We start from the raw sequence: 24,081 nt of genomic DNA on the forward strand, positions 1-24,081 counted from the left end.
CTTTAGTTGACTTATATGAACTGACTGTGCTTGACAGACTGCTGTATCAGCAGCAGAGAGGCTGCCGCCTCCTCGCACACTGAATAAAAACATTCATTGTGCCCACACTTATTCACTGTCAAAAACAAAGCAAATGTATTCACCATTTTGCTTAAATACACTGGATCTGGACACTGTCTGTTTGTTGTACTATAATTGCCGGCATGTGGAGCAAAACCCTAATTTACATACTGCGGTCAATCATTCTTAAAAAACCCTGCAAAACTGTTTCCATCCCAACGCACAAAAGTTTTGAATGCCCACACAATTTAGCGCTCGTTACCTGGGATGTTACTATATCAGCCTTAATTACGGCCATTCATGGGGGAAATCGTCCATTTAGGTATCACAGTTGTTGGCGGCACTGATATGTCTGTGCCACCAGTATATCGACCCGGCATTGATTCCTGGTCACACAATCTGTCTGTGTCATTGGACAAGACAGACCATTTGCATTGTCCCACTTCACCACGGGGTAACTGGGAGAAGTAACCTGTGATGCACTGGCTTGAGTCTGAGACTGTCACCTCCTTCACACTACCCAGGTTTAAGTACCAGCACTAATGGGCCTCAGGACCTGTGCAGAACTTACTTGTTCTTCTAGTGAATTTTGCAACTAGTCTTTAAGCTGGTAAACCTCCTTCCTAGTCAACCAACCAGCCCTTCAGCCAACCCTCTAATCACAGGAAGATTTTTAATGTCTTTTTTAAGTGAGTCTAATAATTGGACCATTTAATTATTTCAACTTTGGCATTCAAAAATTATTGAAGCTTTAGTGACCAGTGTTTATGCTTTTTTTTTTTTTTTTTTAACTGAATAACTTTGTGCCAGGCTCTCTAAGAAGCAGACCAAAATACTGCTACTAACTGCTTTTCTTGTGTCACCAGCATTCCTGCCTCCTGTCACCTGGTCCTGGTTCTCTGTACTTCTGCCCTCTGGTTTGGGAACTCTTCTGTTCATCACGCTGGTCCAGTCAGCATCTCCCTCTGTCAGTGTCTCACCCCTTGGATTTGTGCATGTATCATTTATTTATTATTGCACAGTAAAAATTATTTGGTTATTTCTAATTCCAGTATCCTGCATTGTGGATCCTAACCTTGTTCTTTGATCTTCACCGTAACACTAATAACTGTATGTGGTTTTTGAGGTTTTTTTGCCAAACATAACACAATCAGATTTGGGCAATTATGGTCCAGATTCACATGATAATAAATAGATGGTGATTGTGACAAACATCACAACCTTCTTTACTTTAACATTGTTTTATGTGGGTTTTTTTCTAAAACCCACATAATTCTCTGATCTTACATGTAAATAATCTCATGTACTTTTCATAATGTGTAAATATGTGTTTTTATGAATATAAGATGAGGATAAAGACAAAGTATCAGACATTTCCCTCTGCAACACAACAAATGTTTTATTCTCTGGCTGCAGGCGAACTACAGCGTGTTCAGTGATGTATCAAAGTGCAGCGTTAATGCTCAGAACTCAGGTGAATCTTGGGCTGAGGGTACACTATGTTTTTAATGAGACTTCTGATATGTAAATTTAAACATCGTATCTCCCTCGGTAAGATCAGATTTACGTCCACACTTGACAATAATACATGACTCCTGTGATCAGATGGCGGCTGGGATTTCATCATCCCGCTCAGTGTGTAACCATGGACTCAGTGTAAGCAGGGTCAAATCTGAAGACATTTAACGGCTCCTTGAGACACTGAATCTCTTAAACTCTTACATTTCCATGAAATTATTTAATCATCAAAACATATTTGGAGTAAGTAAAAACTTAAGTGAGCATAACAATGTAATTACCAAAACATTTTATTCATGTGTTGTATTAGAAGACACAGACAAGGATTGATTCAGTGAATTTATTATCATTATTACTTTGTTTGCAACCCCAATGTGCATATTCAGTGGCCCCTTCAAACATAGTGCGACGTTTGGGTGGCATTTGGACGAAAATGGTGAAACAGTTCTAAATTAGCACACGAAACATCGCGCCAACGGGCAGGCGTGCACAAACCTGGTGCAATAGTTTGTGCACGCGGCAGTGTCTGTTGAGCAAGAACAGTGCCACGTGCACCACATGCCGCCACTTATGTGGAGGAAATAAAAACCAGCTGGTACATGTGGAATCACATTGTGTGGCTTATGTGGAATAAATAAACAAAATAAAAACCAGCCGGTACCTGTGGAACCACATCTCACTGCTTATGTGGAATAATAATTAAAAAAAAAGAACACCACCTGGGACGCGAACTCGCACCTTCAAAACCTCTGATTCCCAGTCAGAGACTTTACCACTGAGCTACAGCGCTGCTCTGCCTCCTATCAGGAAGGACATGGAAGTATTACAAAAAAAAAATTTAAATCGCACACTGTATAAAAACACCACATTTATCAAGCAAGCAATACAAATATGATCCGTCTGTTCCTCTGGTGATGACCCATGGTCACAGACATACAGTCATGAAATGACATGAATGAGAAGCAGTGTGCTCTGATGACAACTACTGGTCAGGTGCATCCAGTCGGCTGCGCGCATGTTCTCCCCAACATGCATGTCTTGTGGACGGCACACCGCAGCACAGACACCGCGTCATGTGGGACAGAGCTCACATGGGTGACGTGATGGTCAGATCGCCCGCTGCATGTTCTGATCTGATGGTCCGTTTCAACCTGGGGGCCTGTCAGCGTCTGCTCTGTGCACGCGCTCGCTTGCTGCAGCTTGTCGCCAACACAGCAATATATGTTTTTATTTATCTCCATGTAAATACAGCAATCAGACACACGCGCCTCACAGTGGACAGGTGTTTGTCCATGTCTGTCCAAATACAGTAGGTGTTGTGTAGCTGGAATGTCCAGAATGACAGATCACCACAGCTGCTTCTGTCAGAAGCCACACCTCCCGTGAGTGGAGCGCACACACCCACGTGTCACTGTGTGTGTTTGCAAAGTCACACTTGTGAGGAACTTAGACAAATTTCACAGCAGTATGACAGTGATTGTCTGCAGTCTGCTGTCATGCCAAGAGTGCGACTGGCCACACATTTTCTAAGTGCCATGTGAGCGGTGTTAGATGGCCGGCACCTGCCACAAGAGGGTGCGATGGGTTCACACAGCACACACTTTGTCTTTCAGGTGTTTTTGTGTGCAAATAGTTGTGGCAACACAGGTGTATGAGGCGTTGGCGGCAGGGACGACATTACACGGTTTGCACACTAAGTGTGCATTTCGTCCAAATTTCACACTATGTGTGAAGGGGCCCTTGATAGTGTGTGGACCCCGGAGACCCTGGAGGAAACCCACACAGATGACTGTTTTTTTTTTTTTTTTTGTCTGTTTTCATCCAAATCTGTTTTTCATCATATTTCTACAAAGAGATCAGCAATGGAACGTCACAGAGACGTTGTTCAACAAGTTCCTGAAATGACAAATTCTTGGCTGTAAAATCCATCTCTCCTCTAGACAATCTTTGATTCACAGCCAATCCTAGAGGCCAGAGTAAGACACATGGATGTGTCTGTCCCTGCCAGAGATCCTCACTGAAATAGGCCACAAACACTCAAAGAATGGTTCTGTTGACTTGAAAACACTTTATAACTTTAATTTAGTCACACAGACACAAAAATTGTCTTGGAGGGGTCCTTTTCTTCAGAAATACAGTTGTGTTAACCTTTTATATACAATCCCTGGCAATAATTATGGAATCACCGGCCTCGGAGGATGTTCATTCAACTATCTGGCTTTAAGAAACACTATAAGAAATCAGGAAAAAAAATTGTGGCAGTCAGTAACGGTTACTTTTTTAGACCAAGCAGAGGTAAAAAAAATATGGAATCACTCAATTCTGAGGAAAAAATGATGGAATCATGAAAAACAAAAGAACGCTCCAACACATCACTAGTATTTTGTTGCACCACCTCTGGCTTTTATAACAGCTTGCAGTCTCTGAGGCATGGACTTAATGAGTGACAAACAGTACTCTTCATCAATCTGGCTCCAACTTTCTCTGATTGCTGTTGTCAGATCAGCTTTGCAGGTTGGAGCCTTGTCATGGACCATTTTCTTCAACTTCCACCAAAGATTTTCAGTTGGATTAAGATCCGGACTATTTGCAGGCCATGACATTGACACTATGTGTCTTTTTGCAAGGAATGTTTTCACAGTTTTTGCTCTATGGCAAGATGGATTACCATCTTGAGAAATTATTTCATCACCCACAAACATCCTTTCAATTGATGGGATAAGAAAAGTGTCCAAAATATCAACGTAAACTTGTGCATTTATTGATGACCAAACAAAAGTTCCAGCATCATCACCTTGCCCAATGCAGATTCGAGATTCATCACTGAATATGACTTTCATCCAGTCATCCACAGTCCACGATTGCTTTTCCTTAGCCCATTGTAACCTTGTTTTTTCTGTTTAGCTGTTAATGATGGCTTTCGTTTAGCTTTTCTGTATGTAAATCCCATTTCCTTTAGGTGGTTTCTTACAGTTCGGTCACAGACGTTGACTCCAGTTTCCTCCCATTTGTTCCTCATTTGTTTTGTTGTGCTTTGATGTCTTCCTTGGTCTACCAGTATGTTTGCCTTTAACAACCTTCCCATGTTGTTTGTATTTGGTCCAGAGTTTAGACACAGCTGACTGTGAACAACCAACATCTTTTGCAACATTGCGTGATGATTTACTCTCTTTTAAGAGTTTGATAATCCTCTCCTTTGTTTCAATTGACATCTCTCGTGTTGGAGCCATGATTCATGTCAGTCCACATGGTGCAACAGCTCTCCAAGGTGTGATCACTCCTTTTTAGATGCAGATTAATGAGCAGATCTGATTTGATGCAGGTGTTAGTTTTGAAAATGATGAAAATTTACAGGGTGATTCCATAATTTATTCCTCAGAATTGAGTGATTCCATATTTTTTTCCTCTGCTTGGTCTAAAAAAGTAACCGTTACTGACTGCCACATTTTTTTTCTTGATTTCTTATAGTGTTTCTTAAAGCCAGAAAGTTGCCATTTGAAATGACTTTAGTTTTGTGTCATGTCTGTGATCTGCTTTTTTTCTACAAAATTAAACAACTGAATAAACATCCTCCGAGGCCAGTGATTCCATAATTATTGCCAGGGGTTGTACATAGTGTTCTGAGCAGAAGACATTTCACATTTTCACATTTAGAGCCATATTACATCTTTTATACACTGCTGTAGACAAATACACATGTCACATCCAGAAAACTGAGATTGGTCTGAATATTTTGATGTACAACACATGGGCATTATACTATATACAAATACCTCAAAAGGGGAATTTTTTAAGGTAAATGGACTGCATTTATATCGCGCTTTTCCATCTGCATCAGACGCTCAAAGCACTTTACAATTATGCCTCACATTCACCCCGATGTCAGGGTGCTGCCATACAAGGCACTCACTACACACCGGGAGCAATAGGGGAATAAAGGCCTTGCCCAAGGGCCCTTAGTGATTTTTCAGTCAGGCAGGGATTTGAACCCATGATCTTCTGGACTCAAGCCCAACACCTTAACCACTAGACCATCACCTCCCCAGGTATGGTAAAATCACCACAACCTGCCTCAACATTTTGTAACTGCTCTGAAAGTCCAAACCATACAAAAGGTATTTTCATACTGCAACCTAACCAGACCATGGTTCAGTTGGACCCAGACCAAGAGCACCTCTGTTGGTCAGACCAAATGTTGCTCCTTTGATCTAGACTGTGGACCGAGGAAACTTTCACACCTACTATTGCGGTTTGAACCAAATGGACGTGGTAGGTGTGAAAGCCCCCTAAAATAATGATGTGGGTGGAATTTTTTTTTTTTTTTTTTGTACTACTGCAGTTTGCCAAGAAAACAAATCTGCAGCAAATCCCAGATGTTGTAATCCAACTAATCGGCTGACTCACCTGCACACTTTGTCCTGCTGGTCAAAGGGGGTCCAGGAGCCCCGGTGCCACCGTCCCCAGGTCGGGTGAGCAGTACGCTGATGCGGTACTCTGTGTCAGGCTCCAGATGCCAAACCTTATAGGTCAGCGACCCCACGCCATGAGTCTCCGTCCATGTGGACTGACTGGCACGGTACTGGATCTCCCTTCGGATGACGGGTCCGTCCCCCACGATGGAGTTAGTGTTGAGCTGAATGATCAAATAGGTGGGGCCCGCCCTCAGGAGCTGGGGAGGAGCAATCGGTGTCGGCGGGACTGCAAACAGAGATAAATGTGAAACCAACAGCCATTATTAAACTTGAATAATGACATAAAAATCCACCTTTCTTAAATTTGTAGTATAACTCTGTCTGCCTGTCTGTCTCTGTCTGCTTTGATACTGTTGACCATAAAATTTTATTACAGAGATTAGAGCATGCCATAGGTATTAAAGGCACTGCGCTGCGGTGGTTTGAATCATATTTATCTAATAGATTACAATTTGTTCATGTAAATGGGGAATCTTCTTCACAGACTAAGGTTAATTATGGAGTTCCACAAGGTTCTGTGCTAGGACCAATTTATTCACTTTATACATGCTTCCCTTAGGCAGTATTATTAGACAGCATTGCTTAAATTTTCATTGTTACGCAGATGATACCCAGCTTTATCTATCCATGAAGCCAGAGGACACACACCAATTAGCTAAACTGCAGGATTGTCTTACAGACATAAGGACATGGATGACCTCTAATTTCCTGCTTTTAAACTCAGATAAAACTGAAGTTATTCTAATTTCCTGCTTTTAAACTCAGATAAAACTGAAGTTATTCTACTTGGCCCCACAAATCTTAGAAACATGGTGTCTAACCAGATCCTTACTCTGGATGGCATTACCCTGACCTCTAGTAATACTGTGAGAAATCTTGGAGTCATTTTTGATCAGGATATGTCATTCAAAGCGCATATTAAACAAATATGTAAGACTGCTTTTTTGCATTTACGCAATATCTCTAAAATTAGAAAGGTCTTGTCTCAGAGTGCTGCTGAAAAAACTAATTCATGCATTTATTTCCTCTAGGCTGGACTATTGTAATTCATTATTATCAGGTTGTCCTAAAAGTTCCCTGAAAAGCCTTCAGTTAATTCAAATGCTGCAGCTAGAGTACTGACGGGGACTAGAAGGAGAGAGCATATCTCACCCATATTGGCCTCTCTTCATTGGCTTCCTGTTAATTCTAGAATAGAATTTAAAATTCTTCTTCTTACTTATAAGGTTTTGAATAGTCAGGTCCCTTCTTATCTTAGGGACCTCATAGTACCATATCACCCCAATAGAGCGCTTCGCTCTCAGACTGCAGGCTTACTTGTAGTTCCTAGGGTTTGTAAGAGTAGAATGGGAGGCAGAGCCTTCAGCTTTCAGGCTCCTCTCCTGTGGAACCAGCTCCCAATTCAGATCAGGGAGACAGACACCCTCTCTACTTTTAAGATTAGGCTTAAAACTGTCCTTTTTGCTAAAGCTTATAGTTAGGGCTGGATCAGGTGACCCTGAACCATCCCTTAGTTATGCTGCTATAGACTTAGACTGCTGGGGGGTTCCCATGATGCACTGAGTGTTTCTTTCTCTTTTTGCTCTGTATGCACCACTCTGCATTTAATCATTAGTGATTGATCTCTGCTCCCCTCCACAGCATGTCTTTTTCCTGGTTCTCTCCCTCAGCCCCAACCAGTCCCAGCAGAAGACTGCCCCTCCCTGAGTCTGGTTCTGCTGGAGGTTTCTTCCTGTTAAAAGGGAGTTTTTCCTTCCCACTGTCGCCAAGTGCTTGCTCACAGGGGGTCGTTTTGACCGTTGGGGTTTTTCCGTAATTATTGTATGGCCTTGCCTTACAATATAAAGCGCCTTGGGGCAACTGTTTGTTGTGATTTGGCGCTATATAAATAAAACTGATTTGATTTGATTTGATTTGATCTGCCCTTAGAAGATCAGACCGAACCATGCAAAAGGAGAAGTGAAGGATTTCTGTCATGGACTGTCTCCTCTTTATTTTTAAAAGTCCAATAACATTATTTCTGCTCTGTTGGAGCATTGAGTCATAAAAATCTTTTAATCAGATCAGCACTATGAGGGAGTGAGTTCTGAATGCAGTAAATTCTTAATTTTCGCTCTAATTACAATGAATAACAGCTTATTTGCATGATTAATTGCATAACCAATTCCGTCCTCTCTGCACAAATAAAACAGTGTTGATGGATAATGTGACCCTCAACAACCTGGAGAACAGCAAATTAAATCATTAATGTTGTGTATGAATATGCGTGTGTGTGGCGGGGGGGCGGATTGTTGACTGTTACGTGACACATTAGAGAGCCAATACCCACCTGCCTACACAAAGCTTTAAAGCAAAGATATAAAGAGGCTGTTTGACACATTGCTCACAGTTTGTGTGGATTTATTCCTGGAGAAAAAAAAAGGGGAAAACAATCCTGCATCCGTATATTAGACACAAAGCGTGCAGTGAATGCTGCATGTGAGAGTGAGGAGGTGTTAAGGGAGGAAGATTATCACTGTGTACAGTGTGTTTATCAGTCAGTATGCTGACTGACACAAACACCAACAAACTATTGCTCATCTGCACTGCAGAAGAGGAAGATGTTTTTAAAGCCATGTTGACTTGCAGCGTGAATTTCTGTGGCTTACATTTGATGTATTTTCAGAAATTTATATATATATATATATATATATATATATATATATATATATATATATATATATATATATATGCACTAAACACAAGACTTAAAACATTTTCTACATACACTAAAGACCTGTTTCTCTCAGATATTGTTCACAAATCTGTATAAATCTGTGTTAGTGAGCATTCTCCTTTGCCAAGATAATCCATCCCACCTCACAGGTGTGCCTCAGGCTGGCCACAATAAAAGGCCATTCTGAAATGCGCAGTTTTATCACACAGAAAACGGACACTTTTAGGCTCTGTATGTACGCCTGTAAATAAGTAATGTTTGTACATAAAGCATACTTAATTACTGAACAATGATTAGGATATTCCCACTGTGCAGCTTGGCGTGTTGCTGTCTATCAGGTAAGGGATAACGGTTCGTTACCGTAATATCATTCAAACCCCGATAATCAATACAGGGACAAAGCGTCTTATCCTTTTTCTCAACAAAGAAAAACCCCGCCCCTACTGGTGATGACGAGGGCCGAATTAAACCAGCATCAAGCAAGTCCTGTATGTATTCCTGCATGGTGGTGTGTTCAGGAACGGACAGAGAATACAACTTTACCCACGGCGGACTGGCACCAGGCAACAAATCAATAGCACAATCATATGCACGATGAGGCGGGAGCGACTTAGCTTTAGCCTTGCTAAACACTGTAGCTAAATCATGATAACAAGATGGAACTCTGGCCATAGCTGAAAGAACCAACGAAGACAGTGGTTTGGGGATGGTTAGATACTTCCCAGAGCAAGAAGAACTCCACTCAATTGTACCGTTTGCCCAATTAAAATTGGGACTGTGCTTTTACAGCCATGGGTGCCCCAGAATTACAGAGTGAGTCATATTATTGAAATCAAAGAAAGTGATTGTTTCCACATGGTTCTCATTAATAGAGAGATGGACTGACTGCATTCTGTGAGTACTTTGCCCAAGTTCGTGACCATCTACTGCCCTGACCACCAGAGGTCATGAGATGCGAAACAATCTAAGGTGCAGAGACCTGGTGAGAGAGGATAAAATGAAACTAGCGTCAGACCCAGAATCCACAAATGCATGCACCAATTCAGTGTTCTGATCAGACTCCAATTTAGCGGAAATTACATTCTGAGATCCCGAGGGAGAAACTGTACTGTGACTACCCTGCACAGAGGTCCTCTCACTGGGCAGGTTGCCTACTATGGTGGCATACTGCAGGTTGGATAGGAGTCAAGTCCACTGCGTCCATCATTGGCCAGATTGATCAGGTCTGGTTGAGAGGTTAGACTGGACGCAAATGCAGGACTCTGACAGCAAGCCTTGTAAGTAAAAGCAGTTTACTGAAGCAGTAAATGGGGTCCGGTACACAGTGAGGCAGTCCAACAAGAGTAAGAAAACCAAAAACATCAGGCAAAAAGCGTGGTCGCGGATACAAGCAGGTAATCGTAACACATATGAGGCAAGCAGGTCAAGGATACAAAAAACAGAGCTGTAGAGAAGGCACTAGGCGCATCAATCTGGTGAGGACGTAAGGCAAAATGAGGAGCCTTAATACACCCAGGTGATGAGGAGCAGATTGAAAGCAGGTGTGCATGGAAGGCTCCAGAAAGAGGGTGTGGCCAGAGAGCGGGAACACCCACCACCAAGAGTCAGCAGAGACAGACAAGAGAGAAAGGCCCAGACAGACCCAAAGAGGAAAAACCCCAGTAAGAGAATAAACAGAAAGTAACTGAACAAACTGATCAAAGCAAAGAAATAAAAGCAAACCAAACTCATATTCTGACACTGTCCAAATTGGCAGGAAACAGTTTGTGGACTTACATGGGGATTATGTTGAAAAATAAAGTATTATATTAATTCAGTTGTGGTTTCTTCTTGATCAGGGTCTAAACTTTTCAGCCGCCACTCGGATATACATATACACATACATACATATATATACACACACATATATATATATATATATATATATATATATTCTTAGTGTCATGTGTCAGTCTAGATTGTGATGATGTCTCCAGGTGATTTTCTGAATTCAGAGTGAGCTACATCATTATCAGGCTCGACATCTGATGAAGTCATTTTATTCTCAGCACATACAACAGAAGAAGGAGTCCTACTTATCTTTGTTGGTAGGTGGGACCCCGGAGGCAGCTGACGGGTACCGGCAGGCCAAGCGTGCCGCAGCCCGTGCGGTGGCAGAGGCAAAAACTCGGGTCTGGGAGGAGTTCGGGGAGGCCATGGAGGAGGACTATCGGTCAGCCTCGAAGAGATTCTGGCAAACCGTCCGACGCCTCAGGAGGTGGAAGCAGCTCTCCACCAGCACTGTTTACGGTGTGGGTGGGGAGCTGTTGACCCTGACTGGGGATGTTGTCGGGCGGTGGAAGGAATACTTCGAGGATCTCCTCAATCCCATCGTCACGTCTTCCGAAGAGGAAGCAGAGACTGGGGACTCAGAAGCGGACTCATCCATTACCCAGGCCGAAGTCAACGAGGTGGTTAGAAAGCTCCTCGGTGGCAAGGCTCCTGGGGTGGATGAAATCCGTCCTGAGTACCTTAAGTCTCTGGATGTTGTGGGACTGTCTTGGCTGACACGCCTCTGCAACATCGCATGGCGATCGGGGACAGTGCCTCTGGATTGGCAGACCGGGGTGGTGGTCCCTATGTTTAAGAAGGGGGACCGGAGGGTGTGTTCCAACTATAGGGGGATCACACTCCTCAGCCTCACCAGTAAGGTCTATTCCAGAGTACTGGAGAGGAGAATTCAACCGATGGTCGAACCTCGGATTCAGGAGGAGCAGTGTGGTTTTCGTCCTGGTCGCGGCACACTGCACCAGCTCTACACGCTCCATCGGGTGCTCGAGAGTTCATGGGAGTTCACCCAACCAGTCCACATGTGTTTTGTGGATCTGTAGAAGGCGTTTGACTGTGTCCCTTGGGGCACCCTGTGGGGGGTGCTCCGGGAGTACGGCGTCCAGGGTCCTTTGCTAAGGGCTATGCGGTCGTACAGGGACCGGATAGCCCGGATAGCATTGCCGGTAGTAAGTCAAACCTGTTTCCAGTGCACGTTGGCCTCCGCCAGGGCTGCCCTTTGTCACCGGTTCTGTTCATTATTTTTATGGACAGAATTTCTAGGCGCAGCCAGGGTGTAGAGGAGGTCTGGTTTGGGAACCACAGAATCTCATCTCTGCTGTTTGCGGATGATGTGGTTCTGTTGGCTTCATCAAATCAGGACCTTCAACGTGCACTGGGGCGGTTTGCAGCCGAGTGTGAAGCGTAAGGGATGAGAATCAGCATCTCCAAATCCAAGGCCATGGTTCTCGACCGGAAAAAGGTGCTTTGCCCTCTTCAGGTCGGTGGAGTGTCCTTGCCTCAAGTGGAAGAGTTTAAGTATCTCGGGGTCTTGTTCACAAGTGAGGGACGGATGGAGCGTGAGATCGATAGATGGATCGGTGCAGCATCTGCAGTGATGCGGTCGCTGTATCAGACCGTCGTGGTGAAGAGAGAGCTGAGCAAAGCTCTCGATTTACCGATCAATCTATGTTCCGATCCTCACCTATGGTCATGAGATTTGGCTCATGACTGAAAGAGCGAGATTGCAAGTACAAGCGGCCGAGATGAGGTTCCTCCGCAGGGTGGCTGGGCGCTCCCTTAGAGATAGGGTGAGGAGCTCGGTCACTCGGGAGGAACTCGGAGTCGAGCCGCTGCTCCTCCACGTCGAAAAGAGTCAGTTGAGGTGGCTCGGGCATCTTTTCCAGATGCCCCCTGGACGCCTCGCTGGAAACGTGTTCCGGGCACGTCCCATTGGGAGGAGGCCCCGGGGAAGACCCAGGACACGCTGGAAGGATTACATCTCTCAGCTGGCTTGGGAACGCCTTGGTTTTCCCCCGGAGGAGCTGGGGGAGGTGTGTGTGGATCGGGAGGTCTGGGCGGCTTTGCTTGAGCTGCTGCCCCCGCGACCCGACTCCGGATAAAGGAAAAGAAATGGATGGATGGATGAATGGACATACAACAGAGAAGATCCCAAAACAGTACTTGTGAATGTGCACTCATGTGTTCACAGTTTGTGTGTGAGAAATGGGAAAACGGATAACTTGTTCTTTTTAATGAGAGGAAAATTCTTCTTCTGCTGGCTGTGAGTATGAAAGTTTAAACTTTTAAACTTTTCCCCTTGCAGCAGCAACAAGGACAGAGTGGATTATGTCCTGTGCCCGTGGATCACTGCTGCGTGCCAGCTTCAAGAATATGTTTTATTCTGTCTGTTTTTCAGCGAGGGCGTTCGCTAGATGACTTCCCAGCGTGCGGTGATGGAGAAGCCGCACAGAGACGTGTTTGTGTCAACACCTGGTAAGAATTCAGTCATTTCGTTTCACCTTCATAAGAAATGAGGATCTCAAAGATCTAAATCATGCAGAGTGACTTTGTTTGTTTGTTGTAGTTATTGTTGGTCAACATAAATGCAGCGTACCTCTGACGATGAGTTCACCAAAGTTGGAGACGGCGGCGCCCCTGGGGGACAGCGTGATGCAGCGGTAGAGGTCCTGCTCGCCGCGCTGCGCCTCCACCTGGAATGTCGCCATCAGCCGCTTGTGGCTGAGCCGAGACAACAGGGTCGTGCTCAGCACTGCGCTGTTTCTCCGCTGAAACCCAGACAAAGAACACAGCCATGAGCACAACAACCCACACGCTTACCTAACGACTATTCAAGGGATTAAAAACGGGCAGCGAAAGACAAAGGAAGATTGTAATTAGCTGAATGGGAGAGCGCAATAAAAAATCTGTGATATATGTCAGTGTTGACAGTCATGCTCGAGGGCGGTAACACGGGCCTCTGGGTCGGCGTTTCCAGCACAGGGCTTGAGGTAACATCACATCTCTCTTCACGCTAATGTGTCTTCGCTCCCCCGACGACGGCAATTGGTGCAGTGGAGGAAGAAGAGGAAATGGGAGGCCGGCATGCAGAGTGAGCTGCTCCAGGTGTGACACACAATATGTGCAGCTCTGACAGAATAAACTGATTAGGATGCAGCTGTCACCTGCTCATGCTCATCACGAGTAAGTGACTTTGACATCTGCATGTGTGAATTGGTTTAGCAGAATTGTGGGGAATGCAGCATTTCAGAAAACATGAAATCCGAGCAGCAGGGTTCTGTTCCCTGAAGCTACAGATTATAGCTCGTTTTAAACTTGAGCTGCTGTATCAACATAATCTTTCATATAAGCTCCAAGGAGTTTTTTACTTTAAATTTGCTATTTGCCTTGGTTTTAACAGTTCTAAATAACTTTATAACCTCACCAACCTCAGAGGAGCCAAAAGGAAAGAGTGTATCTCCATGATTAACTCAGTAACTCAGCAGCTACAGCGGCCGACTCGTGACCACACAACATAGTCCACGGGCCAAGCCGGGTCCAAAACAACACCTACAATCCAGCCTCAGGGTACCCTGACCTACACAAAGTGTATGGTGGCCATCCAGGGTGGCAGCTGCTGTGAGGTAGGGGTCAATGAAGGTTTACACAGGGGTCAAAATTTAAAAATGCCCCAATCCTACTGAAAATGGTGACAAAGGTCAATTTCAGTTTGTACAGGGGTCAAAAGTTAAAGTTGCTCCAGTTTGGTTGAAATGCTGCAAATTATTGTTTGGGCTAAAAGGGGTTTAAAAAGGAAAAGACTGCACCATCACGTTACGGGGAAACATATGTCACAGAATCCAAGGAACAATGACCTTATTTGACCTTTACTTTGGTAGCCAAGCATTCAGCATCATCAAAACTATTCCATTTATTGATCCTATTAACTAGTTGGAGCCACTTTAACTTTTGACCCCTGTACAAACTGTCACTGACCTTTGTCACCATTTTTGCTGTTTTTGCCCCATAACTGGTGATAGTCATCATTGATAGTCCAAACAATACCTTTTCAGAATCTTCATGATAAAACAATTAATGTGGTATATCTTTCAATATGATTAGAGAATTTTTCAATTTTGATCTGTGTGTAATTCTTCATTGACCCCAGCTTGACTACAGCTACCACTCTGGATGGCCACCATACATTTGCGTCAGCGATGGTACTCGTACACTGAGTCTGGATTGTAAGTGCTGTTTAGTCCCCTTAACTGGTAGTGATTCAGTCAAACTTGACTTCTGGCTCATGGACAAGCAGTGTTACTTTCCTCAGGGTTTGGAACAAGTCGCGGGTTCAAGGATATTATACGGTGCAAATCACTCTACCTTCCTGTTACATTTCCTCATAGAGGTATCAACCAAAAGATGTGCATAATTAAAATTATTGGAAAAATATGACAAAATATTCAACAAGTGACTTGAGAATCAGATCTCAGTGCTGCATTTGATACAGTGGATCATCATATTCTACTTGATAGGCTGGAAAATCATTTTGGGATTACTGGGAGTGCCCTTGCATGGCTGACGTCATACCTGACCAGTCATTCTAACTGTGTTTTGTACAGTAACACTATCTCTAACCTTAGTGACATAAATTTGGGGTTTCCGTAGGGGTCTGTCTTAGGCCCCCTGCTTTTCATCCCTGTATATAGCACCCCTGGGCACAAATTGTGGTGCTTGGGATTACCTTTCACTGCTATGCTGATGATGCTCAATTATACATGCCGATAATTGCTGGTAATCTCATCCATATAAAATCCTTAGAAGATTGCCTTGCATCACTGAGAAGTTGGATGTCTAGAACTTCCTACTTTAAACTCTGATAAGACTGAATGATGGTTCTTGGTCCAGTGAGACACTGTCATCAGTATAACACTTAGACTAGGCTCGTGTGTCATACACCACACTGAGAGTGAGGAACCTTGGGGTAATTTTTGATCCTACATTGTCCTTTGACCTCCACATTAGAGATATTACTAGGACTGCTTTCTTCCACCTGTAAAATAGAGTGAAGATTCGTCCCATCCTGTCTATCGCTGATGCTGAGACCCTGATCCATGCGTTTATCTCTTCTAGATTGGACTACTGCAATGTTCTATTTTCTGGTTTACTGCAGTCCAACATTAGGGCTCTCCAATTAGTTCAAAATGCTGCAGCCAGACTTATGACACGAAGCAGAAAGTTCGACCACATTACACCCATTTTGGCGTCTCTTCACTGGCTTCCTGTACCAGTGAGATCAGATTTTAAGGTTCTGCTACTAACCTATAAAACTGTTCATGGACTGGCACCTCCCTACCTAGCTGACCTAATTAAACCTTACGGCCCGGGCTTTACGTTCTCAGGGTACAGGACTACTTTGTGTCCCTAAGGTGAATAAGAAGTCTGCGGGTCACAGAGTTTTCTCTTATCGTGCCCCTGTTCTGTGGAATGATCTCCCTGCATCAATAAAACAGTCAGATTCTGTGGAGAATTTCGAGTCCAGACTTAAGACGCACTTATTTTCCCTTTCATATGGCAGCATACTGGCGTAGTTTTGTTTTATGCTTTTTACTCTTTTAATTCATTTTATTAGTAATTGGAGCGGACCGCGGCCTCAACTTTACCTAAATTCTGGGTCTTTTAGTGAAGTTTAGGGCTAGTGGCCGGCGATCACCTTAGTATTTCCTGTTTTTCTTGTTGTTTAATGCTGACAAATTATTCAGTATTTCTTGTCTTTCTGATGCCTGATTCTGTTTTTTCTCTCTGTTTAAGGTGCAGCTCCATCCAGAGATGGGTGTGGTATTTGTGCTGGAGACCCTCCTGTCCTGTGCACCAACAGCATTTCCTGTATATTTGTTTTGTGAATTGTTTCTGTGAATTGTTTTGTAATTTATGTCTGTAGCATGGCCCAGGCAGAGGGTCACCCCTTTGGGTCTGGTCTGCTTGAGGTTTCTTCCTCAGAGGGAGTTTTTTCTTACCACTGTTGCTCTGGGGGTTAGTAAGGTTAGACCTTACTTGTATGAAGTGCCTTGAGGCAACTCTGTTGTGATTTGGCACTATATAAATGAAAATATAAACTGAAAAAAAAAATCAGGTCACTTGTCTGGAGGATCAGTGACCTGATCCTCCAGACCATCTGCCTGTTCAATGAATACTAATAACTCTTTCTTCTTGTTGATGCACACACGTAGACCTTTACTATATAGAATTCCTTGCAGTCATTTCCTGGTTAACTTTGATAGCGGTACATCAGAAACCGTCTTGGATTTTGTGTGTCGAATAGTTGCCTTGATGAAACACAGATTTTTAGTGACTAGGCAGAAGCACATGTAACTCAGACAGCTGTCATTGATCTGCTCCTGCTGAACCTGAGGTCTGTGGATGCTGTACAGGACCATCGTGAGGAAGGTTGACCCAGAAGGTAAGGCTCTTGATTTATGCTCCTATCCTCATCTGTGTTCATGAACTTTGGGTAATGACAGAACGACGCTGCGGATACAGTGAGTCTCCTGCCATCCGATGTGCAGAATTCATCTAAGGCACCACAGATGGTAGCTGTTGAGCTTTTTCTCATGTCTGGCGTAGGTCGGTCCATGCCTCGCACAACTGGACTGATAAGTCATTCACACAGATGCAGACAGAAACAAAAGACAAAAATTTCCTTTATATTTGTATTGTCAAGTGTGTCGGCCCAAGCAGAGGGTCACCCTCCTTGAGTCTGGTCTGCTTGAGGTTTCTTCCTCAAATCATCAGAGGGAGTTTTTCCTGAAGTCCCTTTCACACTGGCGTATTCGTAGAGCTGCATATTCCAGCGTTGTTTCATTTAAATCCACCCGAAATGTGTGCCGTACTCAGCCTTTTCCGTGTTTGTAGATCTGCTTTGCAGCTGCGTGTGTTTGCTTTTTAATGTGTGCACACAGTTGCGTGTAGCCCATGCCACTATTTAAACCCAGTTCCCTCCTGCCGGCTGTGCAGAACAACATCACTGCACTTGGAAAACAGTGGACTGTATCATGAGGGTTTTACAGTTTCATTGCTGCAACATATGTAGCCAAAGCTGATATTTTTTGTGCCTCTGTGGACGTGCGTTCTGTTCTCTACTGCACAGTGTGGTGCACAGAAACAGAGTCATTTAACATTATTATTATTATTATTATTATTACGTAGTATTATTATTAGGGCCTGAGTAGGAAAAAGTCCTATGAGGACCCTATTGTAATTGTGCTGTTTTTATTATTATTATTCTCACTTTGAAATAAAAATTTCGGCCTCTTCCCGGTGGTAACAGGAAATATCCTATTTTTACTTTAACAGGTCCTGATGTCACATAGTTAACCCAATCAACTTCATTCCACTTCTAAAACATGCAGAACAAGTTGGTGAACGTAGGTGATGAACACCGTGAAGTTACGAGTAACGGCGTCCGTGTGGTGGTGTGTCGAATATCGACCCTTCGCCATGAAATTACGTTCTTCCTTTTGATGGCTTTAATTTTGTCATATCATCATGAAAATTGATACACAGGTCAAGTACAACGACCTCTTACAATTCATAAGGGGGGTCGCCCATGGGCGGGGCAAAATGCCTCAATAGCGCCCCCTTGAAACTTTCAAAAACCCCTCCACATAGGGTTTTTTTTTTTTTTTTGGAGTAGGGAGATGAAAATTGGTACACATGTGTGACTTGCATAGACGTACAAAAGTCTCTTGCACTATGGGTCTACTCCAAACAGGAAGTCGGCCATTTTGAATTTTCGTGTCATTTTGGCATGATTTCCACACGTTGTATTTGAATGAACTCCTCCTAGGGATTTTGTCCAATGCACTTCAAATTCAAGCATCCAGAGAAAATACTGACCAAAAGTTATCGAAAGCTCTTCTCTATGTTGAAGGGTGTGGCCGTTATGGTGCCGCCATTTTGACCCATCGACATGGAACATCAAGTCATGATAACTCCTTCATGCTTTGCCTGATTGACTTGAAACTTCACATGTGTGATGACAGTTGGCCCCTGTACGCACATGCCCACATCTGGTCACAAGGGGATGTGCTGGCCTGGGTAGGCGGTCATGCGGAACGAGGGCCCGTATATGACTGCTTGCAGTCCTAGTTATTACTTGTCTTGGAGGATCATTTTCATTGTGTACAGATGCTGAGTCTGGCTGTGGTAAATAAAGGCTGCTGTGAATGACACGCTGTGGCTCGTTAAACTTTTAAAGTGCCGGTTGCTCCGATCAGGTCCGCTGATTTGATCAGACCTGATCGATCAGGTCGTCTGATGATCACACCGACATGCAGCGACGAGGCTGTTATTTTAAAATCACAGTACTTATTGTTTGATCAGACACAGCGAGAGAGAGACAGACAGAGACAGAGACAGAGCGGACCGACCTGCTGTTTCTGTTGTGTTTCTGGATTTCTGAGTTGAGGTTCGATTCCCTGTTCTGATCACACAGAGGCACTGCATCTGCATGATCCTCTTCTCCAGCTGATTCCTCTGGATTCACGCACTCAGTTTTTGGTTGTGTACAGGAGCACCGTGTAGCACAGACTTGCATGTAACACTGTGCTGCGCAGACCTGCTTAAAACTGCGTTCAGCGCTCTACGCCGAAGAAAATTAAACATGTTTAATTTCTTCCATCCTACGCGTGTAGCCCTCAACATACTGCTGCGTAGGGAGCAAAAACTCAACGTAGAGTTGTAAAGTGGGCAGAGAGCTGCTCAACTTGGTGTAGACGATACGCCACAATAAGCAGCTCTATGAATACGCCAATGTGAAAGGGCCTTTACCACTGTCACCTGTGTGCTTGCTCTGGGGGTTGGTAAGATGAAGCACCTTGGGGCAACTTTGTTGTGATTTAGCACTATATAAATGAAAAAAGTTGAAATTGAATTGAAAAAGTGTATAAAAGACTCAAGAGACAAACAACTTTATTGATCCCTAAAAGGGCAATTCATATCACACCCAATTACCTCAGACAAAACATACAGCAATTAATCCACAATTATTACTAGTTGAATGTAATAATGGCACACATCAGAATAAAACACCACATATATACTCGTACATTTGATTGTTTATGTACGCTAAACTTTAAGACAGTCCATCATCTGAATTGAGGCAATGTGAGTGTGGGGTGGCTGCCTCAGTCTCCCGCGCAGCTGCAAGCTTGGGGGAGAGGTGAAGGCCGCTGCAGCTGAGAGCCGCACGGCCACTGGAGAGGAGTGGCAGGGTGGAGGCGGGGAGGGGACATATGTCGTCATGTGTGCAGATAAAAATAGCAAAAAACAAACGATGCTACACTATCGTCTCCCGCAGATGGATGCCAGGAGGAAATAAATATTTATATATATATATATATATATATATTTATTAAGGGTGTAATGGTACATGTATTTGTATTGAACTGTTTCAGTATGGGACGTTCGGACAGGTACAGGCTGTTCACGGGTCAGCTCGCATTTTGTGTGTTTACATTCAGTGTTGCCAACTTAGCGACTTTCTCGCTAAATCTGGCAACTTTCCAAACCCTCTTGATGACATATTTTCTCAAAAGTAACTAGTGACAAATCTAACTACTTTTCCTGGCATACCAGAGACTTTTCTGATGTTTGGCAACTGAAAGTGAAAAGTCTCTGTTGTCACCGAATGGCAGTGGGTCCCCCCCGCAGCCTGCAGCAGCTTGTAAAGCGCTGAGCGGAGGGATATCTATAATCCTCCTCACTTGGGACTTGCTCAGTCTATTGACCTCATATGCTGCACTGTGATTAAATAGTCCCCAGACTTGAGAAGCCATGACCTTGAGAACTTATTTTATTTAATAAGTGATGGCCAGTTTTAATGGCAAAATAAATAAACAAACCAAGAATCAAGTTTAGTTGTGGTTCTAAATATTTAAAGGTGGTTTTACTCACTTTTTTTTGCCACTCCACAATGTTTTTGTTTTCAAAACTTTATTTAAAAAGATATATTAACAAACATTAAACAAATAGTTAATAGAAAGAGATAGAAATAAAATACATTGTAAAATAATAAAGGGATTCTTTAACATTAATTCTCTTTAAAAATCTGTTATAGAGTGTGACAGGTTTTGGACAAGTTCATTTTTCTGGCAAAAAATAAAGGTTGAATAAAATTGAACAGGGCTTCAGGCTGGAACCGTTGTGCTGCTCTTTACTTGTGGAAAGTTTTTTGTTAAAAGCTGATTACTAGGAATTATTTTTATAATATTTCATACATTTGTCGTTTATTTGAAGAACATTTTATTAACTTATTACCAGGCAGTTATTTTATTTTCCTGTTCATATAATGTTACAATAAATTGTTGGTTTTAAACAAGTAAATTTAGGTTTTTGCACTTTGTTCCCATACTGTACCGAAAATGAACCGAACCGTGACCTCAGAACCGAGGTATGTACCGAACCATGATTTTTGTGTATCGTTACACCCCTTATATATATATATATATATATATATACATACATACATACATACATACATACATAGGCAGAAGGCTTCTTCTCACAGAATGGTTGGTCCATTTCACTGCAGGTTCTAGTCACATGTTCACCATCACTTGCTTTTTCCAGAGCAATGAGTGTAATGGTGCGGATCTCTAATTGACCTGTATGCGCACAAAGCTTTATTCGTCCCCCGTGTGCAGCAATTGTAGACTGTTGCCGCTGTGCACGTGATTACTGCCCACTCCGTCAGTTTTCAAACTGCTCCAATGAAATCCGCTCACCACTTTTTCCGTTTTTTCCAAAACAGAAAACGATCTGCAGTGTATTTTAACTTCAACTGCTTGCCTGGCATCAAATAATTGAACAGCCAGTAGAAAGACTTATATAAAGTATGAAATAAATAGGAAAGCCATGTGTAATGTTAAAGTAAATTCATATTACCCAGTAGGCAACACGGTGGACAAGGGGTGAATGCGCTTGTTTCCAAGTTCTTGATTCAAGACCACCCCTGTAAACTCTCCATGTAAAGTGGAGTTGCATCAGGAAGAGCATCCAGCGTAAAACCTGTGCCAATGGACATCCTCCTGTGGTGATCCCAAGTGAAAAAAGGTGGAGCCAAAAGAACTTAACTGTTACCTTACGTGTTACCACTATCCACACAAATAACATCCGAAGAGTCACCTTTTGTACCAATGTGTCAACACCTCATCAACATGTTTAAAACTCTTCTGACTGGTCATGATGTTCTGCAATACTTTTTGTGAGTTAGAAGAAACTGTTGTACTACTACTGATTTTATGTCAAAGGCAGCTCATTTAGCACATCGGTTTGAACGTGGTTATGATAAAACTGATATCAAAGCATTAAATACTGATTGTGCCTCTTTACTTAAGAAGAAATCTAAATCTTCAACATCTAAATTATTATTTACTACCTGCTGTACTCCACTAGTGGGAAGAATAAAAAACATCATTTATAAATAATGGCATGTCCTTAAGAGTGATCTGACAGTTAAAGACATCTGTGCTGAGCCTCCCAAATTTATATTCAGGCGTGCCCGTTAACATTCGTGATTGACTGGTTCATCCAGACATGACCACTCCCCCCCACCACAACCCTTTCAGTGGCTCTCCAGTCCACCGAAAGGTTTCTTTAGATGCAGTAATTGTGCACAATGCTCACCCCGCACTGGTGAGCAATATGCTATTTCTTTTTTCATCAACTGTAATACTACACATGTAGTGTACCTTTTAAAATGTCCTTGTGGATTGGAATATACAGGCCAAACAAAACGTCAACTCAAATTATGGATAGGTGAGTATAAAACAGCAATCCATACCCAAAATCTAACTTATGCCATGGCAAGGTATTACAAACAGGCCAATCATGGCTCTCCAGCATCTTTAAAATTTTGGGAATTGAGAAAATTACAGCCCCACCAAGAGGACGTGATATCATTAAAAAGGTTTGTGCAGAGAAGCATTTTGGATTTGTACACTGGGTACTTTGGAACCGTTTGGTCTAAATGAGAAGTTGAACTTAACATGTTTTATTTAATATTTATAGTTTTTCTCTGGGGTACTGTTATTTTTTATTTGTTTTTTAATTGGGACAGTGTGTCTAATTATGAACTGAGTGCAGTGCCTTGATTGACAGATTGTTCACACCCCCTCTACACACAATGACACCTGGCTCTTGTTAGTATTTAAGGCTGCACCATCCAAGTCTTTCGGGGACTCTGACCAAGATGTGATTTGAACATCAAAACGTTAAGGCCCGGTCCCACTGGCATTTAGGAAAATTTGCGTATGAATTGCGCACAAAACTGGTTCATATTCGCTTATCATCTGCAATATCCATGAATCATGCTTGTATGAGTCGGCCGACATCCGCAATTATCCGCAGAGGAACGTTTTTCCGTTGCCAGGATTTTGAGCTGCACAAAATTTTGGTTGCAGATGACATCTGCCTAACATACGCAATACATAATCTATGCACTGTATATCCGCCGTTATCCGCAACTGATGGGGTATCAATGTTTTCAGCACCTCAATAAATTTTTCTGCACCTACTTCTGTTTTGCACCAGCCGTTTTCCTTTTCTACAAGTCAGTCCATACCTGGTTGCACTGGATTTTTGTGCTTGACAGAAGTGCAGAGAACTCTCCCTTTTTGCTTCTGTTCTGCAACACTACTTTTACCACAGATCACACCCAGTTTCCAGGCCTTGGTTGGGTATCCAATTATTTATTTACTTTTTTAATTGCACCAAACATATACACAATTGGTGGGAGGCCTCCTTTAGACTTAATTTACATTAATCATTTCAGAAATATAAACAGTATGGCACTCTACAATATAGCTATATAGACCATAAGAAGTTTTCACAAACTGAGTGGCCTTGAAAGAAGGAGACTAGTGAGGGAAGCTATGACAAAAACATGACACTTGTGAAGGCAACGCTGTGCTTCTGTTGCTTCACCCATCACAAAAAAAGGAATTCAATACAAGAAAACAGAACACATCTAGGCTTGAGTCTTCCATGTGCCTTCTGGCTGCAATTACAAGTCTTCTTTTTAAGAAAATGCTTCTTTGCTGCAGTCCACCATGAGTCTGTTTAACTGGTGGTGCAACTTGCACAGAGACAGACTGCCACATTCTAGTAGTTAAATCCCTGCAACACTTCATTACTGCCTTTTATGCATTCGTATCTGGGATATACATTCACTTTTGCTTTTGTTTTGTTCCATGTGGATCGTTGCAGCTGTGCAACTTGTCGGTATGGTTTAGTCACACTGAATAACACAAATAGAACTGACCTGACCTCCACAGAACTATGGAGATCAAACAGAACACGGGAACTATCAGATGCACTGCTGATGATCAAACAGGCAGCAGAACCACAAACGGGAGGAACAGGAGCCACGACTAGTTTGTGAAATACCTCCAATTTAAAAAGTGTTGATTTAAGCAGAGCAGCCGAGTGAACTGTGCCACTGTGCGTCAA

At 43.0% G+C, this 24,081-nt stretch overlaps 1 protein-coding gene across 5 annotated transcripts in view; it reads right to left on the reverse strand.

Annotated features, from left to right (window-relative positions):
* Positions 1 to 24,081, reverse strand: part of LOC117502014 (receptor-type tyrosine-protein phosphatase U-like) — a 689,797-nt gene that overhangs the window by 225,707 nt on the left and 440,009 nt on the right. For all 5 annotated transcript variants that reach the window (XM_034160998.1, XM_034160995.1, XM_034160994.1 and 2 more), the window contains 2 exons: positions 13,190 to 13,361; positions 5,983 to 6,276 (listed from right to left, as the gene is read on the reverse strand). In XM_034160998.1, the coding sequence (XP_034016889.1) occupies positions 5,983 to 6,276; positions 13,190 to 13,361 (466 nt within the window). The remainder of the gene's footprint in view (positions 1 to 5,982; positions 6,277 to 13,189; positions 13,362 to 24,081) is intronic.

The sequence above is a fragment of the Thalassophryne amazonica genome, chromosome 20 (assembly GCF_902500255.1).
Source record: "Thalassophryne amazonica chromosome 20, fThaAma1.1, whole genome shotgun sequence".
In the NCBI taxonomy this organism is placed as follows: Eukaryota; Metazoa; Chordata; class Actinopteri; order Batrachoidiformes; family Batrachoididae; genus Thalassophryne; species Thalassophryne amazonica.